This window comes from Lasioglossum baleicum, chromosome 19, assembly GCF_051020765.1.
Source record: "Lasioglossum baleicum chromosome 19, iyLasBale1, whole genome shotgun sequence".
Taxonomy (NCBI): Eukaryota; Metazoa; Arthropoda; class Insecta; order Hymenoptera; family Halictidae; genus Lasioglossum; species Lasioglossum baleicum.
In genome coordinates, this window is record NC_134947.1 from 8,899,197 (window position 1) to 8,918,227 (window position 19,031).

At 37.5% G+C, this 19,031-nt stretch overlaps 2 protein-coding genes across 11 annotated transcripts; one reads left to right on the forward strand and one right to left on the reverse strand.

The window, feature by feature from the left end:
• The first annotated feature begins 263 nt into the window (after nucleotides 1-263).
• On the forward strand, nucleotides 264-18,381 carry LOC143218240 (uncharacterized). 9 transcript variants are annotated; one of them, XM_076443324.1, is made up of 8 exons: nucleotides 272-621; nucleotides 2,221-2,498; nucleotides 2,666-3,046; nucleotides 3,162-3,284; nucleotides 11,919-12,269; nucleotides 12,465-15,944; nucleotides 17,969-18,139; nucleotides 18,212-18,381. In XM_076443324.1, exons 3-6 carry the CDS (start codon nucleotides 2,943-2,945, stop codon nucleotides 12,505-12,507), a joined length of 621 nt encoding a protein of 206 aa, XP_076299439.1. In that variant the 5' UTR covers nucleotides 272-621; nucleotides 2,221-2,498; nucleotides 2,666-2,942; the 3' UTR covers nucleotides 12,508-15,944; nucleotides 17,969-18,139; nucleotides 18,212-18,381. The 9 variants fall into 9 exon arrangements, with proteins under 9 accessions (XP_076299434.1, XP_076299439.1, XP_076299437.1 ...); XM_076443322.1 differs by lacking the exon at nucleotides 17,969-18,139 and having other exon boundaries at nucleotides 12,465-15,128; nucleotides 15,267-15,944; XM_076443321.1 differs by lacking the exon at nucleotides 17,969-18,139.
• On the reverse strand, nucleotides 4,897-10,360 carry LOC143218238 (uncharacterized). Of its 2 annotated transcripts, XM_076443314.1 has the most exons (3): nucleotides 9,731-10,360; nucleotides 9,607-9,658; nucleotides 4,897-9,239 (listed from the first exon to the last, which is right to left on the reverse strand). In XM_076443314.1, the coding sequence occupies exon 3, from the start codon at nucleotides 9,124-9,126 to the stop codon at nucleotides 7,861-7,863; it is 1,266 nt and encodes a 421-aa protein (XP_076299429.1). In that variant the 5' UTR covers nucleotides 9,127-9,239; nucleotides 9,607-9,658; nucleotides 9,731-10,360; the 3' UTR covers nucleotides 4,897-7,860. The 2 variants fall into 2 exon arrangements, with proteins under 2 accessions (XP_076299429.1, XP_076299427.1); XM_076443312.1 differs by having other exon boundaries at nucleotides 4,897-9,658.
• Nucleotides 18,382-19,031: the final 650 nt, after the last annotated feature.

A 19,031-nucleotide genomic window follows, 5' to 3' on the forward strand; every position in this document is an offset into this window, starting at 1 on the left:
TTAGTTAATCTATATATAGATCGTATCGTTTTCTTTGTTACATTGCAAACTTGATACGCATATTGAGCATTTCAAAGTGACAATTTTCTACTTATCCATCCAGCAATATATACGACGATGCGATCTATAAATCCGGTATAAAGAAATTAATTTTCTGATTTTCTGAATGCATAGAAATTGTAAAATATTATCCATTTCTTCAAATTTTTCATATTCCTTTTTGGAATTTTCGATATCGGCACGGAGTGGTTCCGGTGTGGTTCGCCTATAGAGCGCACCACAGTTTTACCATACAAGATGGCCGACAAGTTGTTGATACTCTTGCCTTATATGCACAGTCCTTTATTTTCCTCTCTGCCTTTATGTAAATAGGTACGTCAAAGTACGTTTACCTGCGTTTACCAGTTTACCAACTACAGCCAGAGAGTTACAGCTTACTGTTAAATTGAAACAGTTCAATAATTTCAGTTTTATTATCAATAATTGTTTCGACTTAGTTTTCTATAAAATGAATATTGTTTGTGTAATATGTACTGATTTGTTAACATCATCTTCTAATATATATCATACGCCTTGCGGACATATATTTCATTATGCGTGCTTAGATCGATGGTTACAGAGGTAAGAGATTTTGTTATCATTTAAAAAATAGAAATTGTATATTTTTCATGATTTTCTGTATAATGAAATACATACAGTAATTTGTATACAGTGATTCACAAAAGTATTTGAAAGTACTTACTAATGGTGTACATTTTACAATAAGTAACTTTAACATTCTGTCAGAACAACATAATTACTTTGCTCTATTATAATTTTGCTCATAACGACCAAAAACATCTGTAGTCGGGTATAATATGAAGGTATTGTGTCTAGCTAACAATAATGTACATTTTATGTACATAATTTAAAATATTTGATAAGCTCTACATTTTATACGAAGTAGTGTTCGACTTGGAAGTTACTTTAATATAAAGACTTGTGTTTTTCTATAATATCAAAGAGAAATCTTACGTTGGATATACTTAACTCTTAGCACACTCGAGTGGTAACTCTAAGAGAGAGCGACACCACTAATAATTGCTGTACCACTATTCAAAATATTGTTTGCATTATTGAATACGTTGGTATCTAACTGATTAGTAGACATTTAACACGTTCACTGCCAACAACGAGTTATCTCGTAGGTCGAAGTTTGTGTTTAGGCTGTCGTAAAACATTTTATCGCAAAAACTGACTACGATATAACTCGTATATTTAATAAAGCAATTCAAAATTATCTAAATTCAATATCTTTCCCATAAATACATGTTTTGTATTTTTATTTTACAATTAATTAAAATTTGTTGGCGTGGTGGAACCATTTTTGAAAATGTCGCTCAGCAGCAAACGTGTTAATTATTTTATCATTTCATATTCATACAAAGAAAATTTAGTAAACAGGGTGATTCACCAGATATTACCACCTTGATTTTTGTCATTATTATTATTTATAGCGAAGAATGTTTATATAATGTTGAATGATACGTACTGCGCGTGTTCACTTGAATCAGCCCAACTAATAGGAGGCATCCATGCCCTTATATACAAGGATAGTCCCAGAAGTACCCGACCTTGACATATAGCTGGCGGTTGTTATTTGAAAAGTTACTATAGCCAAAAGTACAATCTTTACAAAGCTTAAGTTTGAAGTCTGAAGACGCTACGTTGTTTAGTATTTGTTTGACAGCCACCAATAGCATTTAGCGAGAAAGAAAGTGTTGTTCTATCAAGACAATGCACCAGTTCACACATCCGGTATCGCGGTGGCCAAAATCGATGAGTTAAAGTTCGAATTGCTTCCTCACGCACCCTATTCGCCAGATTTAGCCCTCTCAGACTATTTTCTCTTTCCAAACTTGAAAAAATGGCTCAGTGGTAAAAGATTTGCCAACAATGAAGAGGTGGAGACTGCGGTTGATGGCTATTTTGAGGAGCTCGACGGATCTCACTATAAACAGGGTATCGAAGCTATTGAACATCGCTGGGAAAAGTGTATCGAGCTAAAAAAGGAGACTACGTTCTGGGACTAACCTCGTAGTACCCTAAATTGGGCCTGAGCGATGGTGGGGGCCACGGCTACTTCCGATTAGAACTGAATTCTTAGAAATTATATAACTCGCTGCATCGCTTGCAAGAGCCCTAGTATGAATTTTGAGTGAGCTCTTTGTTCTTAAATAGGCCCTCTGTTTCGACACATATCTCCAGAAGGATCAAGAGTTACCAACGGTAGCGTCTGCACTTTATTCTGCGTACAACGGATAATAACGAAACAGTGCAATGTAAGGCGCGTGCTCTTGCTTCAACGACTCGAGAGGATCTGTCTTCTTTCTTCTTGTCAACAACAACCTCGTTGTCCGGATACCGCAATATCGATCCGACAGACAACTTCTCTTGATCTCTGCGATATCTTCAGAATATCACAGGGGGAGGCAACTTCATCTCATGCCGTCGTAACAGTATGTTTTTTCCTGCACCAAGATGTGTCGATTAAGCTTCGTATTCTCTACAAAAAAAGTATTAACCTATTAATATCGAAAAACCATTAATTAAGGAGATATTTTAATTTCAGTATTGTTACAAAATCACAACTCTCTTAATAATGTTGTAATGATTTCATTCACAGAAAAGGTTTACTGTGGGGCGACCGTTTAAATCACTACATTTTTTGAATCGAGAAAGTAATGATTGTTTTACGTTATGTAATAAAACTGGCGGTACATTATTGCATTCAGTGATGATACAATCTTTCATATCAACAACTGTAATCAGAGCCTCAGTTTATACTTTATTTCTCGAGTGACCCCATAAGAAAAAGTTGAGGAGTGGTAAGTCAGGTGATCTTGCTGGAGAATGAATGGGACCACCTTGTTCTATCCAATGATTCGGAAATATTTGATTTAATGCATTTCTTGTTATTCTCTCATAATGTGCAGGACAACCATCCTGTTGGAGCCACATTGTTTGTCGAATATGCAATGAAAAATCATGTAAAAATGACCATAAGGTATTTGAATTAGTAACATCATCAAGAGAGTTGTGATTTCGTAACAACACTGAAAATAAAATATTTCCTTCACTAATTGTTTTTCGATATTAATAGGTTAATACTTTTTTTGTAGAGAATACTATATGAAACTTCATCGATTGGTGCTGGAAAAAATATACAATCCCACTAAAGAAAATACTGACGACCCTCATATCTTTTCTACGTGTCCACCTACGAAAGAACTCACAACATCAAAGTATGCATCTCTCGAAACCATTCAACCTTATATAAACATTCTTAAGTAAAATAGCTCTGAGTGCAATGGTTTAAGGGGGTAGACTCGTTTCTCATTTCTCGATAATGCAAAAAGATGGGGTTTTCCAGTAGTCAACTTGCACTATTCAGCAGCATGTAGCTGTCACAGCTTTATGAAAATAGCTACATGCGCAGCTTTATGATTCCGAATAATGCAAATTACGCCTTGTAAACGTAAAAATAGGACTTTTGCATTATCGAGAAATGAGAACTCCCTTAAGTGAGAGTACAGTGGGAGATATCATTAGAAGATTTTATCATTTATAATAACGATAGATATAAATAATGATAGATCCTACATAGAATATATAAAAATTAGTTGAGGCATTCTTCGCAAAGACTCGGAAGAAAGTGTATCCGTAAGTAATACATAAAACATTTATTGAAAGTGGTTACGATGCAAAAGTTCTTTAGAGAAAACTACATATTTGCGAACAAAACGAAAGATAGAAAAGACAGAATTTTCCAAGAGAATTATTGTTACAAAGTAAATTTAAAATATGATATACCAGAAGATGAATGAAAAATTTATATTGAAAAATACAAAATTCATTAATTAGTAATGATACAAGGAATAATGGTATAACACCAGTATGTAATGAAGAAAACCACAGAACAGATGGAAAAGATCGATATTACATGAATATTGTGAAGAACGTAGAACAAACTATTAACTCGGCAGTAGTCACGTGAACTTCTAAAACGAAAGTATCTGCATGGGATGCTCATGGAATCCCAGTGAAAAGTAATATGTATTGGATGATTGCAAAAGTTCGTACCCAATTTACCTTGTGACCTTCTTTGAAAATAAACATGTAATTTCTACGAAAAAGGAAATCAAGTTGTAACATATTCGGAGACAATTGTAGAAAATAGTGGTGACTATATAATTGATAAAGACTTATTTTTAAATATAATCGCTCGAATTTTATTTTCAAACAGGGTACAAATTTTTGCAATACCTAATACTTTTAATGTTTTATGCTTATCGTAAGATTTGTTCATTATATTTTTTAAAAATAACAGCATAAAATACATACAGGGTGTCCTGCTTAAGTGAGAACAGCAGGATATCTCGGAAGGCGTTGTTGTTATCAAAAAGGTGTTTGTACAAAAGTTGTTTGGTATGACGGGCATCATTATGTAATATTATAATAATTCTTTTCTTGTGGGTGGAATAGTGGAGAAGATCTGGAGACCAATCTACTTTTCTTAAATGGAATCTTATATTTGTTTTCTTCAGAAAATAATAGCAGGCACTTAAATTGTATTTAAATACAAATTTCGAATAACGAATAAAAGATACAAAATTTGTATTCGTTATTCGAAGGTTTGAATGCAAAAGTATCTTTTATTCGACTTTTATTTAAATAATATTGTATTCGCCGAGAATGTATTCGATGAATAATAGTTGCAAATTGTATTCAAAGCTTCGAATACATCCGCTTACAAAATTATTTAAATAAAAGTCGAATGAAAGATACTTTTTCATTCGAACCTTCAAATAACGCATAAAAGTTATATATCTTTTATTCCAATCTGTATTTAAATAATTTTAATGATTGGTTAATGGTTTATTCGTTACTCCATATCGTAATACAGAGATGGCGTGGTGGAGCCGAGGCTCTATTTGCCCAATTCAAGCCCGTCTACATTTCAAGTGGTACAGAAGTATTTAAATATGTACTGCCCAACTCTGACTGATCGTGAGACAAATCCAAAAAGGTGCTATATGATATTATTCTGAGTTGGTTAAAGGTAAATCGTTAGCTTACGTTCTGCATCGTCGAATGCGTCGGTACTAAATTACTGCGATAAGTCTCGATATTGTAAACAAAGTTCGAACTTATTTTTCACGTGCTTTTTTCATTAGTTCTTTCATGATCGACAAATTAGTTTGAGACGTGCATTCAGTGAGCTCAGAAGTCAAAATATCTGAATTTTTAGTTTAAAGTAATTATTTCTGTTCATTAGGAGGTTGAATAAGTTCACGCTGTTTTTTTTTCATTAACTTAATTCTTTATTTTTTAGAAATTAGTAAAAAACATGTCATTGAAAGTATTGTCCATCGCTAGCCACTACTTTTTCCACGTAAGAAAAACGACACGTCTTTTGAGGCTATCCAAGAGTCGACCTATTTTTTGGCATCTTCGTAAGAATGGAAGTGCTGCTTAGCCATGCCCTGCTTCATTGATCGGAACAAATGGTATTCGAAAGGGGCAATGTCTGGTGAATATGGCGGGTGGGGTAGGATTTCCCATTTAAGTGTTTCCAAGTATGTTTTCACCGGTGATTGCGATTGCTATTGCTATTGCTATCAAAAAATGTATTAAGTGCATTCCACTGTTCTAATACTCTATGTACGCATTCGGATAGTTCCAACCACCTGGTTTTGGATGGCTGAATCATCTTATGTTTCGCCAGATGCATCTCTGTCTGTATTTTTTCTAATTCTCCCTGTCTCTTTGGACTTCTTGAAAGATATGTATACAGTTTGTACAGTAATTTTTCCAAATTTCGTGGAAGACACTTGCATGCGTCGGAGGCAAGGAGGTCCATGTTATGGCAAATACATGGAAAAACTGCTACGTTTGATTTCTTTTTCCCCAATATGACACTCGCATAATCAATCGAAATTCCAATAATGTTTTTAGTAGACACTTGATATTTTTGCAGCGAATATTCTAAATATTTGTATAAACCTGCTGTTGAATCCTTTACTTTGACATAAGCTAATAAGTACGTATGTATATTAGCTTCATGCACATATAAACCGCACCAAAATGCATAAAGCTTTTACGCCAGCTATGTCTGTGCTTTCATCTATAAGAATAGTAAAGAATTTTTGCTATAATACTCTTGTTGTCCTTTCAGCAATTGTTTTGGTAAGGACATTTTTTATGATGGCTGCGATTTTCGATCTCTTGAAATGCATTTTCTTAAGACTAAGACAGTTGCAATCAGGATGTGCTGCATCAAGTATTTACTACAATATTTGTTCGACATATACACATACACATACTGTTGTGAGCTGACGAGAAGATCCCTGGCAGGAATGCGGTGACGTAGGCAAGAATGCGCACCCGATTGGTTGGCTTGGAGGGGGGGCGCCTAGGCTCACACGCAGTTTCGACTAGAGCGTTCTATTGGCCGACGCAGTCACCCCCACTACTCGAGTCGCGTGACGAAGAGAGGGAATCAGACGTACCCTAGGGTACTCAGTGAGGGTACTCAACGGCGTAGGCACAAAATTCAGAATACTGCTTAAAAATTGTCATGACGTAAAACTTTCTTATTTTCCTATTCTTATTATAAAATGTTCAAATCAGTATTGACATTAACATTCTACAGCACATATTAATAATCGTATATATATTATAAGCTCTCTCTCTCTCTCTCGCTCTATCTCTCCCGCTCTCTCGCTCTCTGTCTCTAATGTAAAAAGCTAAAAAAAAAGTATAAAAAAGTTACCACGACGGGACTCGAACCCGAGTCCACGGCATAGCAGTTCAGCTCGCTGCCGCTACGCCACACCATTACTTACAATTAGTAAAAGAGTGAACTATGTAAACTGACATGTTGCGTCCACAAAACTTTAATTTGCAAATATCTTGAAAATTACTGAATAGTTGCCCCTATAATGGGGTATGTTCGTAATCAGGGGAACGAGATCTGTAACTCTGTAAAGTCTCAACTAAATCTGTGACGCGAAGGCTTTGCATTCTCCTTGTGTAAATTGTCACTTTTCATGACTGCAATAGGATCCTCGTATTCACGGCATTGAATATTGGCTGTAAGTCGTGAAACATCGTAGCCCTCTGTAAATACGGGAATCCTACTACTATGCGTCGTGTGACGTAGCAGCTGAAAGGGCGTGGTCACGCGGCGAGTACGGGACCGTCAGAGGTGGGGGTAGGCGGCGAGTACGGACCGTCAGAGGTGGGGGTAGGCGGCGCTAGCGGGAGACCCCTCTTGCCTCTGTGCCTCCCCGGGAATCTTCTCGTCAGCTCACAACAGTACGGGACCGTCAGAGGTGGGGGTAGGCGGCGCTAGCGGGAGACCCCTCTTGCCTCTGTGCCCCCCCGGGGATCTTCTCGTCAGCTCACAACAGTACATTGCTTCTTACATTTCAGATTGTTATTTCGCACGAAGAGAGGACATTCTAGTAGTAACTAAATTGAGTTATTGATTCGCAACACATGCAATCTTAAACCAAATTAGACAATTGATTCGTAACATCCCTTTGCGGGGCAAGGAAGTGTTCTTTAGCATTCGCTAGCGCCAGTGCGGGGTACTCTTCCTGGCAATACCTTCAGACTAGCATTACTTAAACTGAAACAAACCTTAAACTAAAGAAAACAAACGCAAACTAGAAAACATTATTCTTTAACATGTAATGTTATCATATAAAGGGAATCGTATAACTCTAATTTAGCAAGTGAACCGCACGCATCATAAAGGGTGCGTTCCGTTTCACGCTTCAAGCGCATACACTGTATAGTGTAGTATAAGAGTCTCTATGCATACACTATACAGTGTATGCGCTTGAAGCGTGAAACGGAACGCACCCAAAGTGTATTTGCAGTAGCTCGCCAACTATCTGGAACATTACCAAATTCGTTCCAATCATAAATCGACCAATTATTGTGATCATCATCAATGACATGCTTCTGAAGTAATGGTAATGATTTAGGGGCGACTACCTCAGTACCCGTAACCTTGCAACCGTAAATGGCTAACATAGAAGCTTTCACCTCTGGGAGGATTGAAATCGCTCTAGGCGAAGTGCGAGTCTTAACGAATTGAACAGTTTCGTCTGAAGTCAACGGTGACAATTTTAATGTAGTAGCTAGCAATTCTGTTTGAACAGCTCTAATAGTTGACATCATTAAGTCCATATCTGGTGTGAAATCGCCGGCTTCATTCCAGCCAACCTCAGTCAACCACTGTACTTGCATCGGTGTTAAGCTCTTTGCAAGGTCGTAGCCCAGTAAGTTCGGTGTAGGTAATCCAGCATGACCTGCTGGACGAATATCGTCTGGTAACTGCCATTCGCGTGGCAAGTTCCTTTCACGAGTGTAGACTAAGTCCATCTGTATTCTGGCGAGATAGACTGCAAGGCATGGATATGACATGTACATCCAGTGGGTTGTGTGATCAACACGACCAAACCAACCGACAGAGCCATCATCATTAGATGTTAAATATTTTAAACTTTTAAACTTAACCTTGACTTCTATTCCATATAATTTGAAATTACCAAAACCGGTTAAATAATCATTTAACGCGGCTGGTATATGTAAATCAGCATTATAAATCGCGTCCATGAACACTCTCTCGCTATACTCAAGTATTGCGCCTGTTCGTTTTTTAAGTTTAAGTAATCGTGCGAAGGCGGCAACCGCACAGTAATAATGGAACACTGATTCAGGAACCCATAGACTGAAACCATAGTCCACAGTTTGATACAATTGCGTGGAGATGGTTGGTAAAGCAGTAAAACTAGGGTAGTAAACTTGCTGCTTTCCAGTAGGACGACCCGCAGCTTCAGTTAATGGGATTAGAGCATCTAGATGTAGCGGATCATTCTTAGGAGTAGTGCTAGTTGCAGCCACGTGTGTCAGTTTTGGAGGACCGGACACCTTCTCCCCTTCGACCCTCGGGGAACGAACGCTCGTCTGAGCACGAGGACGAACAGTTTTAGGTTTCATCTTCAATGGGCGGAGCAAGTCCTTCATACCTCGAATTACCATAATAACGAGGCTCTCGAGAGTTACGATCATAATTAGAGCCGCGCCCTCAGCCACGGCTACTTCCTCTACGTTGAGGATTAAATTCGTAATTTCTGCCAGACATTGTTCTCCTTCCGGATACCCGTTTTAAAAGTTTAGACAACCTATTTATAAAATGATATTTTATACGATACGTGCCTGTTTCATCACCGGGTCGCCAGTAGGTTAGGAGAAAGTGGTAGTCGTGGACTAGAGCCGATGTCTGTTTCACCATCGGGTCGCCACTAGATAGGAAATCGTCAACTAGCCGGTGTCTATTTCACGACCGGATGTCACAGGATTTCGGAAAGGGTGAGGTTTTTAGGAAGATCAGCTCTCGTAACTTTATATAGAATTATTGATAAACCTCGAGCGGTAAAGGTTTATCGGTATGGGTGAATTGCTAGCTACTGGAGTTTAAAGGATGTAGGCGCCCGTGCAAGAGTGTGCTGGCACACGTACACATCGCTATTTAGATCCGCATATACATACGTATAATATGTTAAGGACTCCTTTCTTGAGCAAAAACACAAGGTTGATTCGTCTAAAAATATAGAGCTTTATTATTAATCACATAATAAATAATTATTGCATACTTCCCACGTGTTACACTAACCTAAAAATATAGAGAATCAACAATTAAATGTTTGTGCTTCCCTGTATTCTCTAAACACAAGATTTTCTTATAGAAACTTGTACTCGTAGATTTTTGAACTTAAAGATTTCATTCATTCGTTTACTGACGAATTAACAAGGTAATTAATCATGAGTTGAACTATCACTCTGTCTATCTGAATATCTGTTTACTTTTTCCTAATGTGGGGTCGCGGCGGTCGCGCGTACCACTCCGCATCTGTGCGTAGTGGGGAGCTGCCGCGCCTGCGCACGACCGTATGCGTTACTCCGAACGACACGCTGATCGTGTCGATCGATCTTCTTCTTCGTGCGCTCGAACAGTTAGACGTGTTTGATTTAGCTCGTCTGATCCACCATTTGGGTGGCTCTCAGTTTATCTCAAGTTAATCTCCGACTATATGTTACTGTCTAACATGTATTTATGTACATCTCGTTTATTGTATCAACGTTAATAAATGTTCTACGTCTATACATTCATTCGGTGATTCGCGAGTGTACCAAATTCATTCCACGTGTTGATCTTTATCCGACCATTGAACACAGTATTGCATGTATCAACCGATGCATGCAAATACTTAATTTCCACACTAACCTCTCAAGTCCCGCCCTCTCTCGAGCATATATATAATATAATTCACCGGCCTATACACAAAGCTTACATACGTATGTATATGAAATTACAAGGTTTACAAGAACACAAAATGACGCTTCAACATTGCAATGAGGAGTTCAGAAGCGGTCAATTGTGATTCCTAAAAGTCAAATTTATGTCTGCCCGGTGCCCAAAATGCATATTTTTACGTTATCGAGTAGTCCAGTCAACGAAAAGTTATAGGGGGAAATGGAAGGAACACAATTTTTAACTTTGGGTCTTTGTTTGGACTAGTTAGGAGGTAAACATACTAAAAGTCCCCATTCCTAGGAGGCGAGCGGGGTGCAGGGGGGCACACAGAAGGTCCCCTTTTTCGGTTTTCCGCTTATATCTCGGAAACTATGTGTCCTAGCGATAAGACCATTCTATACAAAATTAAAGCTGACAAAATGTGCCACAAAATTGATTCGATTCAGTTTCTCGCTATCTCACATAGTTTTCGAGATAATTGTGAAAAAGAAATTTTTGCCTCACATTTTTTGCCTTGTTTGACTAGCTAACTCTTCAGTAGGGTGGACCTTATTTTTTGACCAACGAATTAAATGCACCACACCCCCCAGAATTGTTCCTTTAGGTGAGAAAAAGATTTGTGCAAAGTTTGAGATCGAGCGAAAGAAAGGATCACGTGCCCCAATGCGATTGAAAATTTTGAAATTCACCTCAACTATGGAACATGGCACATCGTTGGATTTGTCTTTTTTTTCTGAATAGGAATATGGAAAAATTATATGACTTCCTTTAAATAAAAATAACAGTGACCTTGAAATTTCAAAAATATGATTTCCAAAAAATTTTTTTATTTTGCCATTATATTTACCTTATTGAACAATGCAAATTTCTCCTCTGACATTTTTTCGTACAATCACAAATAACAGAGATATTTAAACATTTCCATGTATTACATTTTATTTATACCTGTACTGAAACAAGACTTTAAGAAGCCTAAAGTAACAGTTTAGCTACATTAGCATTGAACAATAAACAAAATCAACTTGTACTTTGCATTACAAAGTACTGCAATTTTTACCATCTTTAAACGTTTGTTTTACAACGTCGACCAATTTCGATGAAATTTTCAATACATGTTTAATTCATAGAGATCTACGAAACGTGTTTTCTAAATTTTCCATATAAGCCCACATAAAAAAGTTGAAAAATACAGCTTTTAGTATTTTCCCTGCAATTCCGACAACTTGCAGTTTTTTTTAAATTTTTCTCACACGTTGTGTAGCCAACCAATTCTTCTAGCTTCTCCAAAAATTTCAAGTCGTACATTCCAATATTAAAAAAGTTATGGTGTTTTTAAAAGTGTCCGAATATTAGTGGGAGTCACGGCAGGTCTCACCAGTGACATCTCACGTGAAAAATTTTGTGTTTTGTTTGTGTTTGTCCGTGACAAAATTGTACATATGTATAAACATTCAGATACCTTCATGAACCACTGTATACACATTTATACATACATACATAAAGGAATATTATTAAATGTGTAAATTGTTTTCCATTTTCTATGCAGTTCTCAAACGTGCCCACAATGCAGAGGACAGACCTCATTAAATCGAATCCAGAGGGTATATTTCAATTTTGCCGACGATGACATGGAAGATGCAAGTACTTTACAAAATAGAATTGACAGACTACGTGCAGAACTAAATTCGAAAGATAGAGATGCTAAACTACTTTCAAAAAAATGCGGCACCTTAGAATATACAACTAAGAATTTGAAAATGAAATTAAAAGAAAAGGATATGGAAAGGATGAAAATAGTTCATAATCTTAAAATGGAGGCTGACGCAAAGATGGTAGAAGTAAATACTGTCAGAAGAGAGAACGACCAACTGAGGGCACCGATAGAAGCCTGCAGAAAGTACATAACTATATTTCTTTTGGCATTATGTAATAGGTTACTAAATTAATCATGTAATTTGATCATAGATTTTTTTCCATTTTAATCACACCATTCTTTTAATCTTGTCACTACGTACAATGCCAAATAAATTATATTTGTATATATGTAATATCAGTATATCTTTTTTGTATTTATTTCTTTTTGTTTTTTTAGGAGCGGTGGGGAAAATGCGTTTACACAGTGGCTCCCCCCCTAAAGATGACAGTCGCCGGGGGGGGGGGGTCTCGCTTGCGCAATACCTACTAAAAAACCCCACCGCTCGAGGGCTTGCACCCGTTTCCTCCTCTAAAGTCAAGAATAGGTGCAGACAGGGTCCCACTATTCGTATTTCACCTGAATGCATTGAGGATTTCTTGTTGACTCCACACATGTTCTTATCTATTCTCACAATATCACAATAACCCAACCAATCCTATCAACCTGCCAGCCGCTCTTAAGCGGACCCTACACGGTCAGTCATATGAATAAATATAAATACAAACAGCATTAGAGAAACTGCTCGTTATTTACAAAGAAATTAAGCCCATAGCTGTAGTGAAGGACGTCACTAAAAAGTTGAATACATTACGTTCTAACTTTAGAGTTTAATAAAATTAAAAGTTCGACGAGTTCTGGATCTGGAACGAACGAAGTATACAGGCCTACTTCATGGGTCTTAAAATTTTTACTACTTTTGATCAACGAAAATGACAATCCACAGGTAAGTAATGCGTTTTTATTAAGTTTTATTGATTTTTTAAATATTTTTTTAGGACACAACATCATATGATATTTATATAAAGTCATATTTCGGATTCTTCGTGGCTCTGTAGTAGTACTCTACATATAGTAGTACTCAGCATAAGTGTTTGCAACAGCTTTGGCTTGCGAGGTAATGTTTTTATGTTCTGTTCTTTGCAATTGCACCAAGGACATCTATCCATTGTTCCCTCAATGTGTGGCAAATAATTAGTCTCATTCTCCTCTATAACAAAGTTATGTAGATGGCAGCACGCTAGAATTATAACACTGACGCGTACCACGTGGAGCAAGGTAAGTTAGCAGTACGCATCAGTGTTAGTGGGAAGAGTGGGGCGGGCTCAGCAGACAAGCTGGGCGAAGGGCGGAAGGGTAAGAGGCCTGGCGAGACTCGCATATGGCAACCCTGCTCAAGGTACACAGTACTTAACAGAACTCTAAACCGTGCTGCCAATATGCCGAAGGCATTTTTCACAACTGAACGAGCTGATGATAATTTCTTGTTGAAAACCACTTGTTTTTCATTATTCAAATCTTTTTTGGAATACGGTTTCATCAGATTTGTATGCAACGAAAAAGCTTCATCCGCTACGAAGACAAATGGAAAATTTTCGGAACTGTTTGGCATAGGTGAAGGAGTTGGAAGATTTAATTCCCCTGTTTGAAGTAGTTCACCAAACTTTGAGTGAAACATCACTCCTGCGTCTGATATTCGGCCATTAGTGCCTACGTCTACCATTATGAACTTTTTTCTAGCGCTGACTACCGCTAATAGGACTATACTGAAAAAAATGTTGTAATTGTAGTATCTTGAACCGGAATTTGTAGGTTTTTTATTATAGGCACATGCTTTCCATCAATTGCTCCAACGCAGTTTTCAATTTTGAATATAGCTTTGAACTCTTGGCTTACTGATTTCCAATCCCCAGGGGTGGTAGGCATCTGAAACACATAAATGTATCTATTAATAAAATAATGAATACTGTCACGTCGCTTTATTATATCGAATTTCCTAAGCCTAATTTCCTATTTCTAATTTCCTTTCCGCGTCTAACTGGCGTCGGACAACCACCAAAGTGTGGTCCCGCTGTCCGACTGGATTCGGAAATCTCCGGACGCCTCGCGATTACTCGGGTAACGCGGAAGTGGAGCGTTCCCGTCTGAGGAATTTTTTGTTTTTTGGAATTGTTTTCTTACTAATGAATTGATGTTTGTGGTACAGGAATCTCAGGAATTTGTATCACCAGGAACTTCGTACTCTACGATTACATCGTATCCACCGCCGGCAAAGAAAAAAAAAGTTCAAAACTCCATAGCCAAACAAAATGAACTCCTTCAAATGGCTTGTGATTATTTATCTCAATCTAATACGAACAATTCATCACAAGATGATGAATATTTGAATATAGCGAAGGTGTGGACGAACAAATTAAAAACCCTTGAGCCAATGCAAACGAAATTGGCAGAGAAAGCAATTAAAGATATACATACTATTTGAGGCAGAAATGGAAACCCTTCATAGGGACTCTGTACAGGGTGTCACAAAATTATATGTCGTGGACACCATAGCGCGATTCTACACCCCCGATTTAGTCGAAAATGACGTAAGAAACCCCCCGCAAAATTGACCTTGAACGTGAAAAACAAGGTGAACAAGCCAACATTTTTTTTAAGGATTAGGTACAGGTGACACCCTCTCTCTGTACAAATTAATCCCATAAAAATCCTACCTGGCTCGTCTGTCTCCACGTCGTCGACAGCTCAATATTTCGCGAATTACACTGATTAATCTTTGTTATTGTTGACTGTTTAATATAAACTGTTGTTGGTTTCTTTGAACCTTCTGCTATAAAATACAATTTTCAGAAAGACAGAAAAATTTCAAAAAATTAGTCAACTAAAAAGGAACGTAGGGGTAATAGTAGGCTATAGTGGGGGCATGGTTTAGTACCACGGTACCACAATTCTGGCATCACTGTTCTTGCCAGCCAACCACGTTGTTATACCTACTTTTCGTTATCGCGCAGGTATATCCGCTTCGTCAACCCGCTGGTACTCTTCGTTATCGTTTCCCCGCTGGTAAGTTTACCCCTTTTTTAACCGCTCTTTTAACGGTAACCGCTTATGTTCAACGTTTTGTTTACCGCCTTCGTCGTGTAGCGATAGTTGTTGCGTTGCTGTACAACTGTTTTAATTGAATCGTGTGTGTTAATCTAGTTTCAGGTGTTCCTCGCCCACTCACTGACCGATCTCAGATCCTCTTATCCCATCTCTAACAGCACGATTTTAGGTCGCGGAAGAAATGTTTAATTTTCAAGACAAAATAGCCCCGACTTCAAAGAGTCTTTACGAATAAAATAAGATAGAAATATCGCTTACACTATTTTTAGAATGACCTAGCATACGATCATATTACCCAGCGAAATTACAGAAAACAACTTTTAAGATAAACAATTTAAAGAAGAAGGAAGAAAACAAGCAGCTATCACAGCGCTCGGATAAAAACTGCTTAGTCTCAACGTCCAGCAGAGACGGAGGTTATCGCAAAGAGCTAGAACCGGTAAGCTGCGAAACACTGGTTAGACTTTGTAGTATCCAGCAGAGATTCGTCGACGTAGGATGACAGTCTTGTTACGTTGAAGTTACATTCGCTTGAATCTTTCGTAGACCGTGAAAACCCCAAATAAACGAGTTCCCAATAGTCAACAATGAAACTTCTTTGCACCATGATCATTCTAATATCACTCTTCATAACCTGGTCCATCGAATCCCCCTCAACCGTCACAAAAGCGGATGTAGTCTGTGCACTCTGTCATGCTCCTTATCGAAGAAGACAATGTGGACCTGGGCAGAAACCTGACCGACGTGGCAAATGTAGGATGGTTGTTTAAGACGGTGAGAATCATTTGCAAAGTTCGTAATCGTTCTCTGGAAACGGAGAGGCTTGTTCCTGAACGAATATCTCGCGCAATACCAATCTTCCAAGCTGACTAATCTTCCAACCATTATCAATGTTCCTATCAATTGTCCCTCGGATAGAGTGAGGATCGGAAACCGGTGCAAAGCGATTTTACTACGTTTTTATTAGCTTGCTTTCTTGTCTGTCTGTCTGTTCGGTACAAATTTTTCAATTGATTTTAAACTAACTTCCCGATGAGCTAGAGATTTGAAATTTTAAACATAGCTCAGAATGAATGACAATGCAATAGTTAAAAAAATTTTTTTTTAATCCTATGCGTTTAGGAGATATAAACTATTAAAAATTTGACCGTTACACCTCCCCGCACGACGATCGGTCTACCCACTCGGTTCCCACTCTGACTCATCCCCACTCCACTGACTCGCTTCGCACCGAAGGAGCTCAGTGTGTGTTCGAGCTCCGTGCGGTGTTTTACAAAGTTACTACGTATTATTATACTATAATGCGAAAGCGAACCCTTACCAAGCGAAAGAACAGTTACACCGAGATTCTCCGTCGAACCTTTATCTTTGACATTTTACCACGGCGTTTGTTTTCGATATGACGCGGTCACAATACCGTCTGAAATTTACTACATGTCTCTGTTATAATCTCATCAGCGGCCCCTACACGGTCAATCCTGACTGTGATCCTGACTTCAATCAAAATAAATTCATGTAAATTTGCTCCGTGAGATGTCGGTAACAAATTCTGATGATTATAAAAATTATTTTCGAATGGACGAAAACCTATTGAAGACTGTTAAATAGTTTCTCCTCCACTTCCTGTGATTGAAACTCGGATTTGTATGAAGTTGTAACTTATGAGTTCCATACCATGTCACGATTTTTGATAAATAAAAATATTAACTTTCAGTCACCGGTGACTGACACTGAACTTTCCGTTTTGATTTTTCGTAATTAAATTAAATTTAAAAGAGTGCATTCTATTAATAAATTTCGGGATCATATCACGAATGTACTTAAAAAATAATACTTTACAAACAAAATTTTAATGAGTTTTATTAAATTCTGTGAAATCGGATATCGCGGACTAAATGAAAAGAAAGGCAAGACAGGCTTGGCGCTTGACAAAACTCACGTATTCAGTAGGACTGTAACTTTCCTTTGAAGGTCGAAGATTTCGAAGCTCGAAATCTTCGACCTTCGAAGGAAAGTTACAGCCCTACTAAAAACCAGAAAATAATTATAAAAATACCACTTTTTAAAACGGGGACTAAAAGATACAAAATAAATTTTCCTAGCCCCACATACAGATTCTCAACCTCGTACAGATAGTCCTGAAAATTTGTGATTATGAATTTTGAGTAGCTATGAAAATACTTGTAAGATTTAAAACGAAAAACGTGGGGCGATTTAGTTGAAATTTGGTGCACTTATAGATCTCGATCTCCCTTTTACTAATATATACCATTGTAGGGGCAAACACTCAATTAATTGTTGAGATATTCATAAACAAAGTTCTTACATTAATGCTTAAATCTGCTATCGTAAATAAAGTATACAACGAATAATGTCCTGGTACAACAAAGACACTAATAACATAATCCCTCATAAAAAGGATGTTCGTTATTTATAGACGTTAAATTATAACGATCATGTTTATATCCAAATCCAAAAAGCGCAAATGGCATTTGCGGCGAACAGACGATTATTTTACTCTAAAGACCTCAACACGGAAGTCACGTTACTTTGTTACAAACTGCTAATAAGACCGATTATTACATACGGCATATCAATATGGTACAACAGAGAGTTCCAACTTTTAGCTCGCGAGTCATACGCAGCACCTTCCCAGCTTACTTAGGTTCTTCCCCCACTCTTAGACTTCATCGTTATACATATGTATAGTAACCGTCGAACTTCGTCCCTGTCCCCTCCCATGCCGCCACTGCCATGTCTGTCATCTCATTCGCTAACTCTACGGCTGTACGTAACAGTGGGAAGAGGTCCAAATGGTGGGGACCTTGCGGCTCTCGGAGGGGAATAAGTTGGAACTCCCTGTGGTACAACATCAGTGCCAGCACAATGGAGAAGATATGTTTACTCGAACGCAAATGCCTCAGAGCCTGCCTAAACGCATACCGCACCCCCGAATCAAACTATACAAAGTACATCAGTAACCACAAACTATTAAAGAAAGCTAATTTATTTACTCATCTTAATTAAAATGAATGTTGCAGACGCAGCGATGCGAAGCAGTTCCTTCGCCAAACCCACGAAAAGGGATTTCGAGGTGACACACAGTGTGTCGTCCAACGGAAAAATTGTCCTATCCTAAAATGTTCGTAACAAAACGTAGTTTCTGAAACTACCTTCGATTTTAACTGAATAAATCAATTTGTTATTAAAATTGAGGCTGAAAATTTACTGTCAAATTCCGTGTATTTTTTTAAACATGCATCCCTCGCAAGCTACTTGGTTTTTTAATTTGATTTTTACAGGGTGGGTTTAGTATTATAAGGTCTTCGATCTCCCAAATTTTTTTTTTAAATACTCACAATTTGTCCTAATTTTTTATGTTTAACATTTATCAACTTTGATTAGAGTTTTAAAAAAAGTACCCCGAGGCACACCCGTGAATTTTTTTACAGTAATTGGTGGCATATTAAACTTTGATTTCACGTTGGTTTAAATCTGCTCACATTTGCTAAAGTGTAGAAAATAATAAAAAACCATATTAAGACGCTCGCGCTCGGCGTCTTTCTGCATTGTCTTTCGAAGAAATTTGTTGCAATTATTTTTAAACGCATGCCATTTGATAAGTACTTACATATGTGCTCAATTTTATTCTTGTAAATTATATATTTGGCTTTAAAATTATTTACATATTTACTATCTTTCAATTCAGTATTAAAGAAAGTACCAAAAGGTTCCTTTGAGATTTTGTATTATATTAATTTGAAGCACATTAGACTCGATATGACGGTCGATCTTATGTGCATAAATATGCACAAATGTTAAAAATAGTAGAAATTTATGTTGACGTTGGGACAGGATTGC